General features: G+C 41.4%; 1 protein-coding gene across 2 annotated transcripts in view; it reads left to right on the top strand.

Moving 5' to 3' along the window:
• The window catches only part of MAPK1 (mitogen-activated protein kinase 1), a 106890-nt gene that overhangs the window by 62821 nt on the left and 26550 nt on the right, over positions 1–17519 (top strand). Inside the window, exons 4-6 of one of the 2 annotated variants that reach the window (XM_021687870.1) lie at positions 8812–8928; positions 16036–16150; positions 16433–16564. In XM_021687870.1, coding sequence (XP_021543545.1) covers positions 8812–8928; positions 16036–16150; positions 16433–16564 — 364 coding nt within the window. The remainder of the gene's footprint in view (positions 1–8811; positions 8929–16035; positions 16151–16432; positions 16565–17519) is intronic. The other variant, XM_044921155.1, reaches the window with a different exon arrangement.

Below are 17519 nucleotides of genomic sequence, written 5' to 3'. Positions count from 1 at the left end.
TGCAGATATGGACAGGCTGGTCCTGAAATGCATATGGAAATTCAAGAGACCCAAAATAGCCAAAATCATCTTAACGAAAGAACAAAATTGGAGGGCTTATTACACTTCTTGATTTCAAAACTTACTACAAAACTATAGTAATCAAGACACTGATATTGGTATAAGAGTGGGGCATATAGATCAATGAAATAAAATTGGGAGTTAATAATTAAACCTGTATGTTTATGATAACTGAGTTTTGGTGAGAGGGCCAAGATCATTCTTTTCAACAAATGATTGAAGTGCTGGGACAACTGGATATATGCTCATACTGTGTATAAAAATTAACACAAAACAGATCAAAGACCTAAAAATTTCTTTTTAAGATTTTAATTTGAGGCGCGCCTGGGTGGTTCAGTCGGTTAAGCATCTGCCTTTGGCTCAGGTCATGATCCCAGGTCCTGGGATTGAGCCCAGCATCATCAGGCTCCCTGCTCAGTGGGGAGCCCGCTTCTCCCTCTCCCTCTGCCACTCCCCTTGCTTGTGCTCTCTTGTGCTCTCTCTCTCTCTCTAAGATATATATATATATAAATAAAATCTTAAAAATTTGTTTTAATTTGAGAGAGCGAGTGCATGTGTGCACATGCGTGCGTACAATCCAGGGTAGGGGCAGAAGGGGAGGGAGAGGGACGAGCGGACTCCCTGCTGAGTGTGGAGCCAGTTGCCAGCCAATCCCAGGACCCTGAGCCAAAGTTGGACGCTGCTTAACCAACTGAGCACCCAGGTGCCCCTAAAGACCTAAATTTAAGAGCTAAACTAGAATAGGCTTGGAAAACCTAGGAGTGAGTCTTCACAGTCTTGCATTAGGCAGATCCTATTAGACATGACACCAAAAGCACAAGCAACAAAAGGGGAAAAAAAATTGGATTTCATCTAGATTAGAAACCTGTGTTACAGAGCAAACCATCAAGTGAAGACAACCCACAAAATGAGAGAAAATATTTGTAAATCACTTATCTGATAAGAGACTTATATCTAGAATATATGAAAAACTCTTGTAACTCAACAATAAAAGATAAATAGACCAGTTTAATATTCGGCAAAGGATCTGAATGGACATTTTTCTAAAAAAGTTATGCAAATGGCCAGTAAGTACATGAAAAATGTTTGGTATCATTAGTCAGTCAGGTAGGGGCGCCTGGGTGGCTCAGTTGGTTAAGCGACTGCCTTCGGCTCAGGTCATGATCCTGGAGTCCCGGGATCGAGTCCCGCATCGGGCTCCCTGCTCGGCGGGGAGTCTGCTCCTCCCTCTCCCGCTCCCCCCTCTTGTGCTCTTTCTCTCTCTCACTCTCTCTCTCAAATAAATAAAATCTTTAAAAAAAAAAAAAAAAAAAGTCAGTCAGGTAATGCAAATCAAAACCACAATGAGATACCAATTTATACATACTAGGATGGCTATAATCAAAAAGTCAGATAAGTGTTGGTGAGGATTTCACTCCTAGGTGTATACCTAAGTAAAATGAAAATATGTCCACACAAAAACTAGCATACAAGTAAACTAAAATAGCGTAATAGTCCAAAAGCGGAAACAATTTGAATGCCCATTTGATGATGAATAAATAACATATAGTAGATCCATACGATGGAATAAAAAGGAATGGAATACTGATACATGCTACAATGTGGATGAACTTTAGAAAATTATTATGTAAGTGAAAGAAGTCAGTCATAAAAGACCACATATTACGTGGTTCTATTTACATGAAATGTCCAGAATAGATAAATCTGTAGCACAGAAAGTGGATAAAATCCTAGGCAGGTGGGACTGGGGAGGAATGGGGAGACTGCTAATAGATACAAGATTTCTTCTGTGGTTACAAAAATATTCTAAAATTAGATGGTAACGGTTGTGTACCCTGTGAGTATAATATCAAAACCATTGAATTGTATACCTTAAGTGGGTGAATTATATGGTATGCGAATTATATCTCAAAGCTATTTAAAAAGTGCATTTAGATGTATAGCAATGATCATTTCTTGGACTTCAGTTTAACAGACATTCCTGTGAGAAGCCCTTAGGGAATACCTGGCAAGGGAGAGGGAGGAATGTCTGCCCCTGCAATCTGAAAACTGATCGGTCAGAAGTCTGATAAACAATAGATGATTGTAATAATATCTGCTGTAACTGAGATACTGACAAGAATAGTGTACAAATGTAAAGGAGAGAGGTGGGTTAGTTCTGGCTTTGAGAGGCATCAGGAAGCAGGTGGTGTCCATGCTGGTCCTTTAGAGATGGGCAGGCTTTCAGTAAGAGAGTGGCTGTGTTGGGCAAAGAGTATCATAGTAGGCAAAAGGAACAACAGAAAGGGAAGTAAGTTAAGGGATTAGTGCATAAACACTGAGGCCTGCTTTGTGTGGCTGCAGCTTTGGATGAGTAATAGGAAGTCATTGATGCTAAGCTGGAGCTGTTGGTTGGAGGTAGATCTTGGAGAACCTTCTGGAACTGTCTAAAAAAAAGGCAATGGGTTCTGTTACCAGGTGGTCGGTCAGCTTATTCCTGTCACTGAGTGTCTGAAACAGGGTGACCAGCATTCTGTGAGATGTGATAAAGGGTAGCTTCCTACATTAGATACAGTTGGGTTGGACTCTGTCACCTCTTGGGATCCTACAAAGTTAGATTCATGTCTTTCATGGGGTGTAACCAGATACTTTCCCATGGATCTGCAACTAAAAGCCAGGTGGGCACAAAAGGAATGAAGCTGCTTGTAGGAATGGCCACACTTCGTTGGCTCTTAGTGATTTTCTTGAAAAATTACAGTATTTTTATGTCTGCTAGTTCTTTTTTCTTTCTATTTCTTAGCACAACTCTGTTACGATAGATCGCTTTTGTTTGTTTTTGGAGAAACATTCTCAATCAGTATTTTCAGTATGTAATATTTCTGGGAAAAGTTGACTCCTAACTTTTGTTTGAAAATGCTCATCCTTAAGAAGAAAACAAACAGAACCAGACTACTTTGTTGTCTGTTCACGGTTCATGAGCTTGTCTTTACCTAGGGCCATTTTATTCATGCTCACCAAAATTTACACCCACATTGATAGATCTGTGTTGTTGGCCAGCTGCACAATCCATGTACTGTTTTCAAAACCCAGTATAACACAGAGATCCAGAAACACAATAGGATAATTTAGATATTTACAGCGGTACAATTCACCCACATTTTGAAATGTACATACGGGGTGTGCTTCATTCACATGGGCATAAATATTCAGGAGAGAATCTCATTGTAAAGATGAGTATGGTATGTCATCTCTGATTTGTCATGGTGAGCATGTCCCAAAGGTAGGTCAGGGTACAGTGGCAGTTTAGTTGCGTATATGAGGGTTGAGAGAGCACCAGTGAGGAAAAGGGTCTTTCTTGCTTAAGCCCTGAAATCACTGTATATCCATCACATCCTCAGTACCCTGGGGTGACCATGGTGCTTGTACCACAGAAAGATTGTAACCGGTGATCTTACCTCTTGTTATTTAGGGTTTTTTGAATTTTCAAGGAGATAGTCATGTCATTTCTTCCTTTTTCCATGGCTTCTGTTACTAAAGTATTTCTTACTCTTGAGCCCTTGGGATATCAGCTGTTATTAATGTCTTTAGACCGTTAACTTTTGACTTTCGTACTAGTCAAGGTCAACAGCAATAAGATTTCTTTCTCACTTCCATAAACATGCTTTGCACTTATTATTTGAAGCCCTGAGACAAGTAGATGGTGACCTCTTAGAACCCCTCTGGGAGCCTCTCTTGTAGACTCCTATTTTATTTCTCAGGGCCACAGAAACACAAGGATTATAGATCCTATTTGGAGATTCTGCTAGCATATTTCTAGTGGAACTACCAGGGGAATAAGGTCTCTAGAAATCCCAACTGGAGTCCCAGGGTGCTAGGATCACAGTGTTATTAGTTTGGGTTATGCCTGGGAAGGACTCTGGAAGATAGGAAATGAAACCTGAGTTTGCTGGAAGTCAATTTATGTTTCTTGTACCATATGCTACTTGTCCATACCTTCCTTTGTATGGAATTATAATGAATATTGTTTTTTTTAATTTTGTAGCCTTCATAGTTTTTAGTCAGTGCCATATAAATATGGTTAGCCTTCAATGTTGTGGTGTTTTTTGTCTGGTTTTTTTTTTTAGATTTTATTTATTTATTAGAGAGAGACATAGCCAGCTAGTTAATGCAGAACAAATAACAAAACTAGAAAAATCACCATTTTGCAACTTCCAGTGAAATAATTGGTTTATACAGTATAATCCGTGGATCCTCTGCTCACTTTGCTCAGACTCTCAGACCCTAGGTGGGCTGCTGCTGCCTCCCCACATGAATTCCCTCTTCATCTCACACCTAGACCATGCCCTGATCTGGAGCTCCCTCTTACCTCCGCTTGGGTGCCTCACACCCATGTGGGCCACTGCGGTTCTCCCAACCCCACAGAGATCCTTATGTCACACGACCTCCCCCTTAAGGGCTTTTGGACTGGATTTCCTGCAGGGAGAGGATGAGGAAGAACAACTGCACATTTAGTTTTAATCTTAAAGAAATAGCTATATTGCAGCATTCAGCATGAGAGGTTATGTTGTCCTTCCTGGTGAAGGAATACTAGGAATTCCAGTTATTAATTTTTCCTTCTTCCTCAATATTGCCACTTTGGTGTAATTTTACTAATGTTGTTTAACATAAGATTTTAACCCTGGTAACTCTGTACCCTGATTTTTATTTTTTAAAAGATTATCAGTAATTCAGATATTGTGAGAAATGGTCACCACTAGAGTCTGTGCCAATTAATCCACCCCAGTTGTTGTGCTTCCTATAAACATATAAAGTAAGTCATTTATTGACCAAACATCAAGTGTCCACCATGTATGTGACATTTAGAAATAACAGGTCAGTCAAGTGCTGCCTTTTTCTAGGGACTTGATTCTCTTTTAGCTGGGGAGATAGGCATATGCACAGCTATCAATCCTGGATTGTGGGATGTACTTTAATATGTGTCTAACAAAGTATTAGAGGAGTTTAGGGGCACCGGGGTGGCTCAGTCGTTAAGCGTCTGCCTTCGGCTCAGGTCATGATCCCAGGGTCCTGGGATCGAGCCCCGCATCAGGCTCCCTGCTCAGCGGGGAGCCTGCTTCTCCCTCTCCCACTCCCCCTGCTTGTGTTCTCTCTCTTGCTGTCTCTCTCTCTCTGTCAAATAAATAAATAAAATCTTTAAAAAAAAAAGTATTAGAGGAGTTTAGAAAAGTGAGCAGTCAGTTCTTGGGTGGAGGTGTTGTTGATGTCTGGGAAACTTCTCAGAAGGGGTAACTTTCAAGCTGGGTTTAGGGTAAGGGAATGGCATGGATAGGGCACTCAGTGGAGAGGTCATTGCATAGTTAGGTCATAAAAGCAGGTGTAGTGTGGAGTCAGTAGGAGCAGATGTGGGCAGAGAAGATGGTGGGAGAGGAGATCGGGAAGGTAGGGCTGGAATCCTCTCGTGTACCTGGCAGTTGATACTGGCTGTCACCTGGAACACCCACATATAGCCCACATGTCGGTTTCCTCCTGAGGTGGGCAGAGGGTTCCAGGTATCCCAGTAGAGAGAGAGCCAGGTGGAAGTCATGTTGATTTTATGATGTAGCCTCTGAAGTCACATAGTATCGATTCTGCTATGTTCTCTTAGTTCAAGCTGTCATAAAGGTTTGCCCAGATTCAAGAGGAGGGAAGATAGATCCTACCCTCTTGATACAAGTTCAAAGACCTTAAAAGAAGAGCATGGAGGATGGGGTTATAATGATGTGTCCCTTTTTAGAAAATAAATCTGCCATAGTTATTCCACTTATCCCGTGTCTTTGTAGTTATTTAGGAATCTAATCACCCCCTCTAAAACACAGCTTCCATTTCTTTGTCCAACTCCAAGAGGAGCATGGAAACATCAGCTTCAATACATGGCCTCCCTCATATGTGAATTTCTTATATCTGGCTCTCTCAATCTATCTGGGACTTATTTTTTTTATTTAACTAGCCGATGAAAAGCTGTGTATCAAGTCTGGACCCATCTAGTCTCTGTCACACCGGGCATGGGGGCGATGAAGGATCTTTGGCCATGGTCTGGGGTTTGTGATGGTTTTGCTCTGCTGACAAGATGCAGTATTTCTTCTCTGTACAATTCAAAATGTGGCTTTTAGGTGTCCATTTATACAACAGAGGACAGACTGAATGGTGAGCTTTGGTTGAATTTGAATCAGATGAACTGTTAGCCGTAAAAAATAAGAGAAACTATGCATCACAGATATATTGAAGAGTTCAAGCCACAGAATTAAAATGGATTGGTGGTAAGGCAACGTGGCAGGTGATAGCTCAAATGGCTTAGATGACTCGCCTCCAGATATAAGAAGAAATCATCAATAGTTGTTTCTCTGAGTTGGAAATCATGCCAAAGAGGACCGTGTTGCATGAGCCTCCTGGGCATGATTACTAGGAAGCCTTCTGCAGTTGGTGTCACTGGAATTGATAGAAAAGGCTTGAGGCGCCTGGGTGGCTCAGTTGGTTAAGCGACTGCCTTCGGCTCAGGTCATGATCCTGGAGTCCCTGGATCGAGTCCCACATCGGGCTCCCTGCTCGGCAGGGAGTCTGTTTCTCCCTCTGACCCTCCCCCCTCTCGTGTGCTCTCTCTCTCTCTCTCTCTCTCTCACTCTCTCACATAAATGAATAAATAAAATCTTTAAAAAAAAAAAAAGAAAAGAAAAGGCTTGAAAGAAACAAACAGGGTGCCAGGTACATTGAAAGCCTCAAGATCAGCTAGGCCAAAGTTAGAACTTACTATGATCCCACATAAAAGCTTATATCCATATATCAACCAGGTCCCCTGACAGGCCCATAACAATTGGAAGTGTAATGGCATCAGCAAGCAAGCCAGCTTTGAAGGTGATGGTGCTTATGGTGGAAGTTAACATAGACCGAAGTTAGGAGAGTACAGTGGCCAGAGTTAGCATCAGAGCTACAGAGCAGGACCAGGGTTTCCTCACCAGACGACTCAATACACATAGAAAATGGCCTCTGATAGAGTAACTGGGAAGCAAATACGACATTTGCTTCTTTTGAAGACGCAGTAAGTTGGTGGGAATTGTGCAGCCACAGATACATAACTCTTCCTGATGAATGGTATAGTTGAAATCTGTTGCAGGACCTATGGGATCAGAGGCACTATATGGTGATGTCGGTGTCCAAGGCTAGAGGAAGACATTTGTGAGGTGGATGGGAGCTTTCTGAAGTTGAGTTGAGACACCCAACTCTGGGGTATTTAAGCAAAGATTGATGTCCATTTAAGTCCTATGAATATCTCTTAAGCGTGTCCTTTTCTTGTCTCCATTTTTATGGCCTGAGCCCAGGCTCTTACCATTTCTTAACTGAATTAGAGCAGTAAGCCTCCAAAACAGTCTGTTTTCCAGGCTGCCTTGTCCTATACTCTGGCCTGTCTTTATTAACATGTCTCTCTCTTTCTCATGTTAGTTCTCCAGATGCCAAGGAATTAAAATATCCTCCAATTGTATGAGTCTAAGTACAGTTGACCCTTGAACAACCCAGGGATATGGGGCACCAACACCCGCCCCTCCCACACAGAATAAAAAATCTGCATATAACTGACTCCCCCCAAGTTTAATAGCCTTCTATTGACCAGGAGCTTCAACTGACAACATCAAGTCAATTAACATATTTTGTATGTCATATGTATTACACACTATATTCCTGCAATAATACCTAATTTAATTTTTTTGGTATTTCTAGGCTACACAGTTCATCTGCGAGTTTTTTCAGATTCTTGCAAATCTCCAAAAAGTTTTCCAATATGTTTATTGGAAAAAAAATCACATGTGAGCAGACTTGCATAGTTTAAACCCATGTTCTTCAAGAGTCAACTGTATATTATAGTTAAATTTTATATGTGTTGGAGTCTGGAGTAGCACCAAAGTATTGGATAGCCAGCAGGTACTTTTGTGAGTCAGGAGAAATTAGAAGCTGGATATTTAGCTAAAAAAAATCATCTTCGGGGCACCTGAGTGGCTCAGTCGGTTGGGTGTCTGCCTTTGGCTCGGGTCATGATCCCAGGGTCCTGGGATAGAGCCCTGCATTGGGCTCCCTGCTCAGTGGAGAGCCTGCTTCTCCCTCTTCCTCTGCTGTTCCCCCTGCTTGTGCGCTCTCTCTGTCTCTGTTAAATAAATAAAACCTTAAAAGATAAATTCATCTTCAGTATATGAAACCTCTTGTAAGGCTTTGAGAGTGGATTTGACTACATGGAAGAGAAGGAAGTGGGAAGAATCTTTGGAGGTACCTGCATTTGTGGAACAGGTGGAAGAATGGCAGGAAGTGAAATCTGAGAAACAAGGCAAGTGCAGGTCAAGGACCTGATCTAGCAGTGTTGATCGTCAGGGGGCCAGCAGGAGTAGGCCCAAGAAATGACCCTGGGCAGTTTCTGGTAACTTCATTCTTACCCAGAACAGTTTTTGTCAAGTGACCTAGGCAAGATTTCTGTGGGATAAGCAGATAATGAAAGATGAGGATACCTCTTAACAGACTCCTCCAGCCTGTTTCTCGTCTCCAGCATGTTGGATGGTCATCACTGCCTTCCAGGTTGTTGTAAGGATTATATAAGAATGAGTATATAGAATTCCCAGCGAAGCTTCTGCCACATAGTAATGGCAGCAACTGCTCATCATCATCATTATTGCTATTATCTTTTTTATTTTTATGATGTTTTGATATTAATTTTATTAGAGTCTCTCTAAGGTGTCCCATTTTTTTCTCTCTTAGATCTGTGACTTTGGCTTGGCCCGTGTTGCAGATCCAGACCATGATCACACAGGGTTCCTGACAGAGTATGTAGCCACACGTTGGTACAGGGCTCCGGAAATTATGTTGAATTCCAAGGTAAGGATCAGAGGTTTGCATAAAAAGAAAACCAAGAAGCGAAAGAACTTTGGATGTGTGATGCAGTATACCTCCCTCTCAGTAAGCCTGTGTCTACTAGGTTGAGGCTTGACCTGTGTGGCCAGAACGAAGCTGCTGTCTTAATCTCCAATTCAACGTCGACCTTCTGGGCCCTGGGATTTGGCCTCTCTACCTCTGCTGGAGTAGTGCTGATTTGTTGTAGAGTTGGGGGGACATGTCTGTCTGGTTGCTGTTAACAATCAATTGTCTGTGTCCTAGCCCTTGGTCAACTTTCCTGAAGTCCTACCTATGGCAGCTTTTACACCTGCTGCTGCCACAGCTGAGTACAGGCTGGGTTTGTTAGAGGTTATCCGATAGTGCATATTTTTTCTGAAGGTGGACCAGTGCTGTTAATAAAGGTCAGATTTATCTGGTAGTGAAGAATGTCTCTTCAGCAAAATTACACCGTAGTTTGAAGAAAACGTAGGTGTGACAATGAAAAATTTAAAAAACCAAACAAAACGTAGGTGTGGAAAGAATAGGAACTACTATGGATTCTTTCAAAATTATATGGTAGTCCTGCTTCCATATGCACCTCTTCATCTCAGAGTGTCTGTGGAGAGTGCATACAGGTGGGAGGCAAACATTTCTAACAATATCTGTGTCTTGGTTGTAAGAAATGATTGAATAAATTTATAAAAGCAAGAAAAAGTGAAGTATACATCTTTGTTAGGTTTATGAGCCAGGTGGCAATCATTGAGGACTGCTGTGGAGATTGAGATTCAGTATTTTTAATATATCATTTGCAAATAGTATTGAATGAAGTGCCAGATTTAAGAAAGTAAGTGGACCCAACATACTTCTATATCTAATATCTCAAAATTAGGAGATTTTGAACTTAATTCCATCTCTTGGTTTGCAAACTACCCCCAGTACAAGGTGGGCAAAGAAAACCTGAAGAGGCAGACCACTCCAGATTGGTAGTGGCAGTCTTAATATGTAAGGGAACTTATTACAAGGCTTGTCTTGGGCAGCCACAAGGTGAGTAAATCTTGGTACTCATCTGCCAAGCCTTAAAAGTTTATATAGAAGCCTTAACTGGGCTCAGTCACATATACTGCCCAGATGGTCTCAGAAACATCTATTCTTTCAAGGCTACATCCTTGAAAATGGCTCCTGCTGCAGGAACGCTGGGCAGAGCACGTATTCCAAGGGTAGAGGAGGGGGTGAGGAGCTTCCTATTGCCGGGGTCCAGCTCAGGGATCATCTGGGAGTCATGGCATTATGATGACCTTCAACACCATCTGTTGTTAATGTAATGTTAAGATACATGAAGAAAAGCAATAAAAGTAGGCATTGGGCCTTGTGTCTCAGATCTAGGAACCAGAAATCGACCCAAGAAGCTTTTTTTTTTTTTTAAAGATTTTATTTATTTATTTGAGAGAGAGAGACACAGCGAGAGAGGGAACACAAGCCGGGGGAGTGGGAGAGGGAGAAGCAGGCTTCCCGCTGAGCAGGGAGCACGATGCGGGGCTCGATCCCAGGACCCTGGGATCGTGACCTGAGCTGAAGGCAGACGCTTAACGACTGAGCCACCCAGGCGCCCCCGACCCAAGAAGCTTTAAGGGAATTAGTGAGCCCATGGGCTTCACTCTCTTCCTCCATCCTTTATAAATAGAAGGGCTTGAGATAAACACTAAGTTGCTTTGTGAGGAAATGGAATTTGTTTAAAGCAGTTAGTTATTCTTGATATACATTTGTTCAGTTTAGTTATAAAAGTAAAATTGCATTAAAATAAATTCCATTATAAAGAAGGATGTAGTGTAACAGATGTTTCAGAGAAGAAAATGCCATGTTGATTCTCATAATTCTGTATTACACATAATCCCAAATAGTAGGTTCTTTCTTTGGACTGGCCATGTGACAGCCATTCCAAACCAGAAGCATTTGCATGTGTGTATGTGTGTGTGTGCACACGCGCGCGCGTGTGCGCACTCTGCCTGCCGGTTATAAAGGAGAGAGCTGACAGTGCTTTTTATCCTGGTGCCTTGGTGGCCCTGCAGCCTCCATCCCGACTTGAGATGACTCCACTGTCTTCACCCTCTGGAGGGGAAATAACTAAACAGGATGGCCTCTGTGTTCTACAAGGTGCCCAGCACTTCTTGCTTGTAGAGTTAACTGTAATAACTGAGCGCGAATTCTTTTTATTTACAGCACCTCTAGCCTGAGAATGTTACTTCTAGGACCATATTCATTTTTTTCTTTTTATTTATTTATAACATTTTCAAACCCATAAAGAATTGAGAGTACAGTGAACACCCTTACACCCCTTCCCTGGGTTTACCAGCTATTAACACCTTACTACTCCTTCCCTGGCTCTCTCTGCCTGCCTCTCTGCCTTCTTCTCTCTTCCCTTTGGTCAAACCTTCTGACACTTCACCAACATAAACTGACTTTACTTGTAGACGCTTTGGGCCATACTAATATTCATTAAAGGCAGAGGGGTGTTTTTTCCCCACAGCCATAGTACCCTTAGCACACTTAGACAATCAGCATTAATTTAGTGACATCCCAGTTATCCCACCCAAAAGTATTTTACAACTGTTTCTGTTTTATTTTCAGTCTATGATCTAATTCACGTTTCATGCGTTGTGCTCACTCTAGAATAGTCCTCCCGCCCTTCCTGTCTTCTTCATGACATTGAATACTTTGCAGAGTACAGATTGGTTCCTTATGATTAGATTTAGGTCACACTTTTCTGGCAAGAACCCCATGGATTCTTGGAACTCATGTATATGGAGCTTCTGTTTCCCAGCAGTCTTACCCTGGTGGTTTACCGCTTGATGACCCCTTGCCTCTATCATTATATTGGGGGTTGCAAAATGGTGATTTCCAAATGTATTATTCTTTCTACATTAATTCACTGCCATTCTTATATGAAGAGCTTTCCATTTTTTTCTCTTTCTCTTCTTGTCTCCCACCTTTTTTTTTTTTTTAAGATTTAGTCATTTTAGAGAGAGAGTGTGCACAAGCAGGGGGGCGGGCAGAGGGAGAGAGGAAGCCGACTCACCACTGAGTGGGGAGCCCAGTGCAGGGCTTAATCTCATGACCCCAAGATCACAACCTGAGCCAAAACCAGGAGTCCGACACTTAACTGACTGCACCACCCAGGCACCCCTCCCACCTTTGTTTTTAAAAACATTATTATGGACTCATGAAATACGTGCTGTCCATTATCATGTTTTTATTTTTATACTCATATTGTCCCCATTTTGGCTAGAGTGCTGTGTGTGTATTTGTAACATTTTATTTTCATAGAATTTTCAGCTTGCAAGAAAAGTATAAGGCAGTGGTTCTCAAATATTTGAGCCCCAAGATTCCTTCACTCTCTTAAAAAGATTCAGAGAGGGACACCTGGGTGGCTCAGTCGTTAAGCGTCTGCCTTCAGCTCAGGTCATGGTCCGAGGGTCCTGGGATCGAATCCCACATTGGTCTCCCTGCTCGGGGGGAAGCCTGCTTCTCCCTCTCCCACTCCCCCCTGCTTGTGTTCCCTCTCTCACTGTGTCTCTCTCTGTCAAATAAATAAAATCTAAAAAAAAAAAAGTATCAAAGATTAGGGGTTCCTGGGTGGCTCAGTAGGTTAAGCGTCTGACTCTTGGTTTCGGTTCAGGTCATGATCCTGAGGGTCGTGGGATCAAGCCCCGTATTGGGCTCTGCACTCAACGTGGAGTCTGCTTGGGGCTCTCTCTGTCCCTCTGCCCCTCCTCCCTGTTCGCTCACACAGACTTTCTCTAAGATAAATAAATATATCTTTAAAAAAAAAAAGTATCAAAGACCCTAAGCAAGATTGTTTATGTGGGGTTATATCCATCAGTATTTACTATATGGAAATTAACACTGAAATTTTTAAAAAGTATTAATATCTAAATAACAGTAATAAAGGTACTGCTTGTTAACATAAGTATTTTTCATAAAAAAGTATGTTTACTTTCCACAACAAAAACATTTTAGTTAGAAGAGTGACATTGTTTTCGTTTTTCAAATTTCATGGGGCCTAATAGACTGTTGCTGGACTCTCGCCTAGTTCTACACTCAGTCTGTCCAGTAGGTTGTTTGGGTTTAAATCCATGAAGAAGAGTCTTCACATAGATACGTAATTGGGAAAGGGAGTATGTTAGTAGTCTTTTCAGCTACTTGTGACTATTCCTTTTTAATACTATGGTGAAGCTCAACAAAATGAAAGATTCATTGTGGAATCTGAAACCATGCCACTGAACTTTTTGTACAGTCTTATTAAAACCCATTGGTCTATCTTACATTCACTGATGCTTGATTTTATAATATTTAGCATTTGGAAAATACTGGTTCACTGAGTTAAGCAGATCTTCTAGATATTGTTATATTTCCTGTACAGTATCGTCACATGTTGTATAGCCTCTGGAAAAATCTCTTGTGCACTTGTGAGAGAATGAATGAAAAGGAAAACACCTTAGTAGTACAAAAGTAGTGTCACCCCTCAGATCCTTAGAGGGAAGCCACTGGGGCTCTGGACCACCTGGGAGAAATGCTGGCTAGAACTTCACTTCAGATTCAGACTCACCAGTTCTTTATCCTTTGTCTTGTTCGTTGTATCATTCTCTCTGTATACATGTGTAGATTTTTTTCCTTCTGAATCATCTGAGAGTAAATTGTAGTTGTGCCCCTTTACCCCTAAGCATTTCAGCATGTATTTCCTTAGAACAGTGTTTCTCATGTTCCTGAGGACATCTGGCAGTGTTTGGAGACATATTTGGTTGTCACAACGGGGAGAGGAATGCTACCTACTGGCATGAAGTAGTTAGAGGTCAGAGATGATGTTAAACGTCCTACGGCACACAGGATGTTCCTCAGAGCAAAGGCTTATCCAGCCCAAAATGTCAGCAGTGCCAAGGTTGAGAAGCCCTGCCATAGAAGAAGGATATTCCCTAATATGACCATGGTGTAGTAATCAAAAGTGAGAAATTAAAAAGAAAAAAAAAGGTGGGAAATGTAACACTAATCCAATATCTCATGTATTATTTATATTGGATTTTGGATATTGTCCCAGTAATCTTTATAGCTTTTCTCCCCCCTACTCCAGGCTCACACATTGTGTTGTTTCTATAGTCTCTTTCAATCTGAAATAATTCCTCGGCCTTTCTTGACCTTGATCCTTTGGAAGGGTACAGGTGGCTGTTTTGTAGAATGCACCTCAATTTTGTGTCATGTATTCTGGGCATGAGTACCACAGAAACAATATTTTGTTCTCAGTGTATTGTATCAGGAGGCATAGATAGTTTATGTCCGCATTGGTGAAATTCATGTTGATATTTTGGTTAAATGGTGTCCTCTGGTTCTTCACCATGTAATGGTGATAATTATTAGGTGAGTAGGAATTTGTGGGAAAATACCTTAAGATTGTGTAAGTTATCTTCTTTATCATACTTTCAATCACTACTTTTTTTACCATCCATTGATGATTTTGTAGCTCTATCATTCCTTCTTTGTTTTAGTTCTCTCCATTTTATTAATTCATGGTTGTCTTATTCAGTGGCTTCAGTTCCATAGCTAACATTCTGTATTTGATGTTCAAATTGTCCCAGGTTTTCTAATGGGAGCCGCTGTGACATATCCCCACTAATGTTGAGCACTTCCTTACTTTGTGGCACTAGATACTCTAGGCTTACCTCATAATATGTTCCCTGTCCCAGACTTGGAGCAGCCATTTCTCCAGGGAGCCCTGGTTCCTTTTAGTTATTTTGTGTTTTATTTATTTATTTATTTATTAAGATTTTATTTATTTGACAGAGAGAGACACAGCAAGAGAGGGAACAGAAGCAGGGGGAGTAGGAGGGAGAAGCAGGCCTCCCGCGGAGCAGGGAGCCCAACACGGGGCTCAATCCCAGTACCCTGGGATCATGACCTGAGCCGAAGGCAGACGCTTAATGACTGAGCCACCCAGGCGCCCCTGTGTGTGTGTTTTAAATGTTCCTCTTTTTTTTTTTTTTTTTAAGATTTTATTTATTTATTTGACAGAGAGAGAGAGCGCGCGAGAGCAGGAACACAAGCAGGGGGAGTGGGAGAGGGAGAAGCAGGCTTCCCGCTGAGCAGGGAGCCCGATGTGGGACTCGATCCCAGGACTCTGGGATCATGACCTGAGCCGAAGGCAGACGCTTAACGACTGAGCCACCCAGGTGCCCTAAATGTTCCTCTTTATTTAGTTTTGGCTCAAAGCAAAAGCTATTTTGGATTACAAGAATTTGGGGAATAATTATCTTGAAATTCAACCCCAGTTTATCATAGCTGCAGATCTGTTCATTCTGTGTTGATTTTTCACTATGTTTCTCTAAACTTTAATATTTGGCTGAAGTTTTTTTCTCTGTTCATTTATCACTATACCTAGCATTTTCCATAAAATTCAACTTACACTCCTTGGAGAGCTATCTTTTTTTACATTATTGTACGATTTAGATAATTATTCCAAGTCTTTTCACAGAATTCCTTATAAAAGAAAAATTATATCTGAAATTTGAATAGAAAAAGAAGACAAGAAATACGGATTGGTAAAATATGATGGAACCAGCACACAATACCCCCCTCCTCCTCCTCCGCTAGAGATGATGGGTTTTCAGCCTGACTTTTTTGAACATGATTTGCAGAATGGATAAAGATATTCTGGAAGTATAGCAGTGCCTCTTTTTTTGAGTTGGTTTCTAGGTTTTCAAAATGAATAAATAGGCCACAGATGTCCTAAAGCAAGGGCTGTTAATGTTTTTTCCTTTTTCCAGCTTCAGCTTATAAGGATGCTTTCTTTCAAATCAAAAGAATGAAGTATACTTTGGAAATTCTCATTTATTAATAAGCTAATCAACTTTGAAGAGAAATAAAATCACGTAATATTGGTTGTCCAACAACTTATAAGAAAGCCAAATTATTATGTGTATCTGCACACTCTCTTTTATTTCTGAATTATAGAGCCAAAGGAGAAGGTAAAATTCCTGTCAGCCATGTACCTGTCCTGTAGGAGGATCTTACTGTTTCCGGTAACATTACATACCATTCTCAGTCTTTTCTCCCTTCCTACTACAGGGCTATACCAAGTCCATTGATATTTGGTCTGTAGGCTGCATTCTGGCAGAGATGCTGTCCAACAGGCCCATCTTCCCGGGGAAGCATTATCTCGACCAGCTGAACCACATTCTGGGTAAGGTTACCGAACATTTTAGGGGCTAGATTTACTCAGTTCACCTGCCACAGTTTACATAAGAGTCACTTCATGAAACTAGAGTAGTTCTGACAACTCCTTAACCTATGAGTTTGTAATCTTGCTTGATTCCAAATATTAAGGATCCTTGTAAAAACTTTTAAGAAAGGTAAGCATGCGGTGATGGTGAGAAAACAATTATCAGGGCCCATTGTGCCCTGCAGCCAAAAGGTCAGTCTACCTGGGTCTGGATAATTAACAGCTAATTATTTTATGTTGTAGGTATTCTTGGATCCCCATCACAGGAAGACCTGAACTGTATAATAAATTTAAAAGCTAGAAACTACTTGCTTTCTCTTCCACACAAAAATAAGGTGCCATGGAACAGGCTGTTCCCAAATGCTGACTCTAAAGGTAAATATTTTATTTGTTGATTATTTTTCTTAGACTTAGCTTTTTGTTTGTTTGTTATATTGGTTAAATCATTAGGTCCCTAACCTGAAAAGTTAGTCTGTGGCAATTGGGTAATACCTTATTTAGTACTCACTCTGTTGCTTTCTTCCCTTTTATTTATGAACAGGGGCAGTAGGGTATGGGAATCTGGGAATGATTGTGTAGTTTTCCACCTTTGCTTTTTATTTTTAATTTATTTTTATTTTATTCTTTTTTTTTAAAGACTTATTTATTGGGGCACCTGGGTGGCTCAGTCGTTAAGCGTCTGCCTTCTGCTCAGGTCATGATCCCAGGGTCCTGGGATCAAGCCCCTCATCAGGCTCCCTACTCAGTGGAAAGCCTGTTTCTCCCTCTCCTCCACTTGGGTTCCCTCTCTCGTTGTGTCTCATTCTGTCAAATAAATAAATAAAATCTTTTAAAAAAATAGACTTTATTTATTTGAGAGAGAGAGAGAGAGGGCGCATGAGTGTGGGGGAGGGGAGCAGAAGGAGAGGGACAAGCAGACTCCAAAAGAGCATGAAGCCTGACGCGGGGCTCGATCCCACAACTCTGACATCGTGACCTGAGCCAAAATCAAAAGTCGGACACTTAATCAACTGAGCCACCCAGGCATCCCTTATTTTATTCTTTTTTAAAGTATGCTCTACACCCAACATGGGGCACGAACTTAACCATCTCAAGATCAAGGGTCACATGCTCTACCCATTGAGCCAGGCAGGTGCCCCTCTTTGCTCCTTTCAAAAAAGTTTTTTTTTTTTTAATGTTTTATTTATTTATTCATGAGAGTAAGAGAGAGAGGCAGAGGCAGAGGGAGAAGCAGGCTTCCCACCTAGCAGGAAGCCCGATGTGGGACTCGATCCCAGTACCCTGGGATCATGACCTGAGCCGAAAGCAGACGCTTAACCATCTGAGCCAC

The sequence above is a fragment of the Neomonachus schauinslandi genome, chromosome 14 (assembly GCF_002201575.2).
Source record: "Neomonachus schauinslandi chromosome 14, ASM220157v2, whole genome shotgun sequence".
Lineage (NCBI taxonomy): Eukaryota > Metazoa > Chordata > Mammalia > Carnivora > Phocidae > Neomonachus > Neomonachus schauinslandi.
The sequence above is the reverse complement of the archived record's forward strand: the minus strand, read 5'-3'. Positions and strand labels throughout refer to the sequence as shown.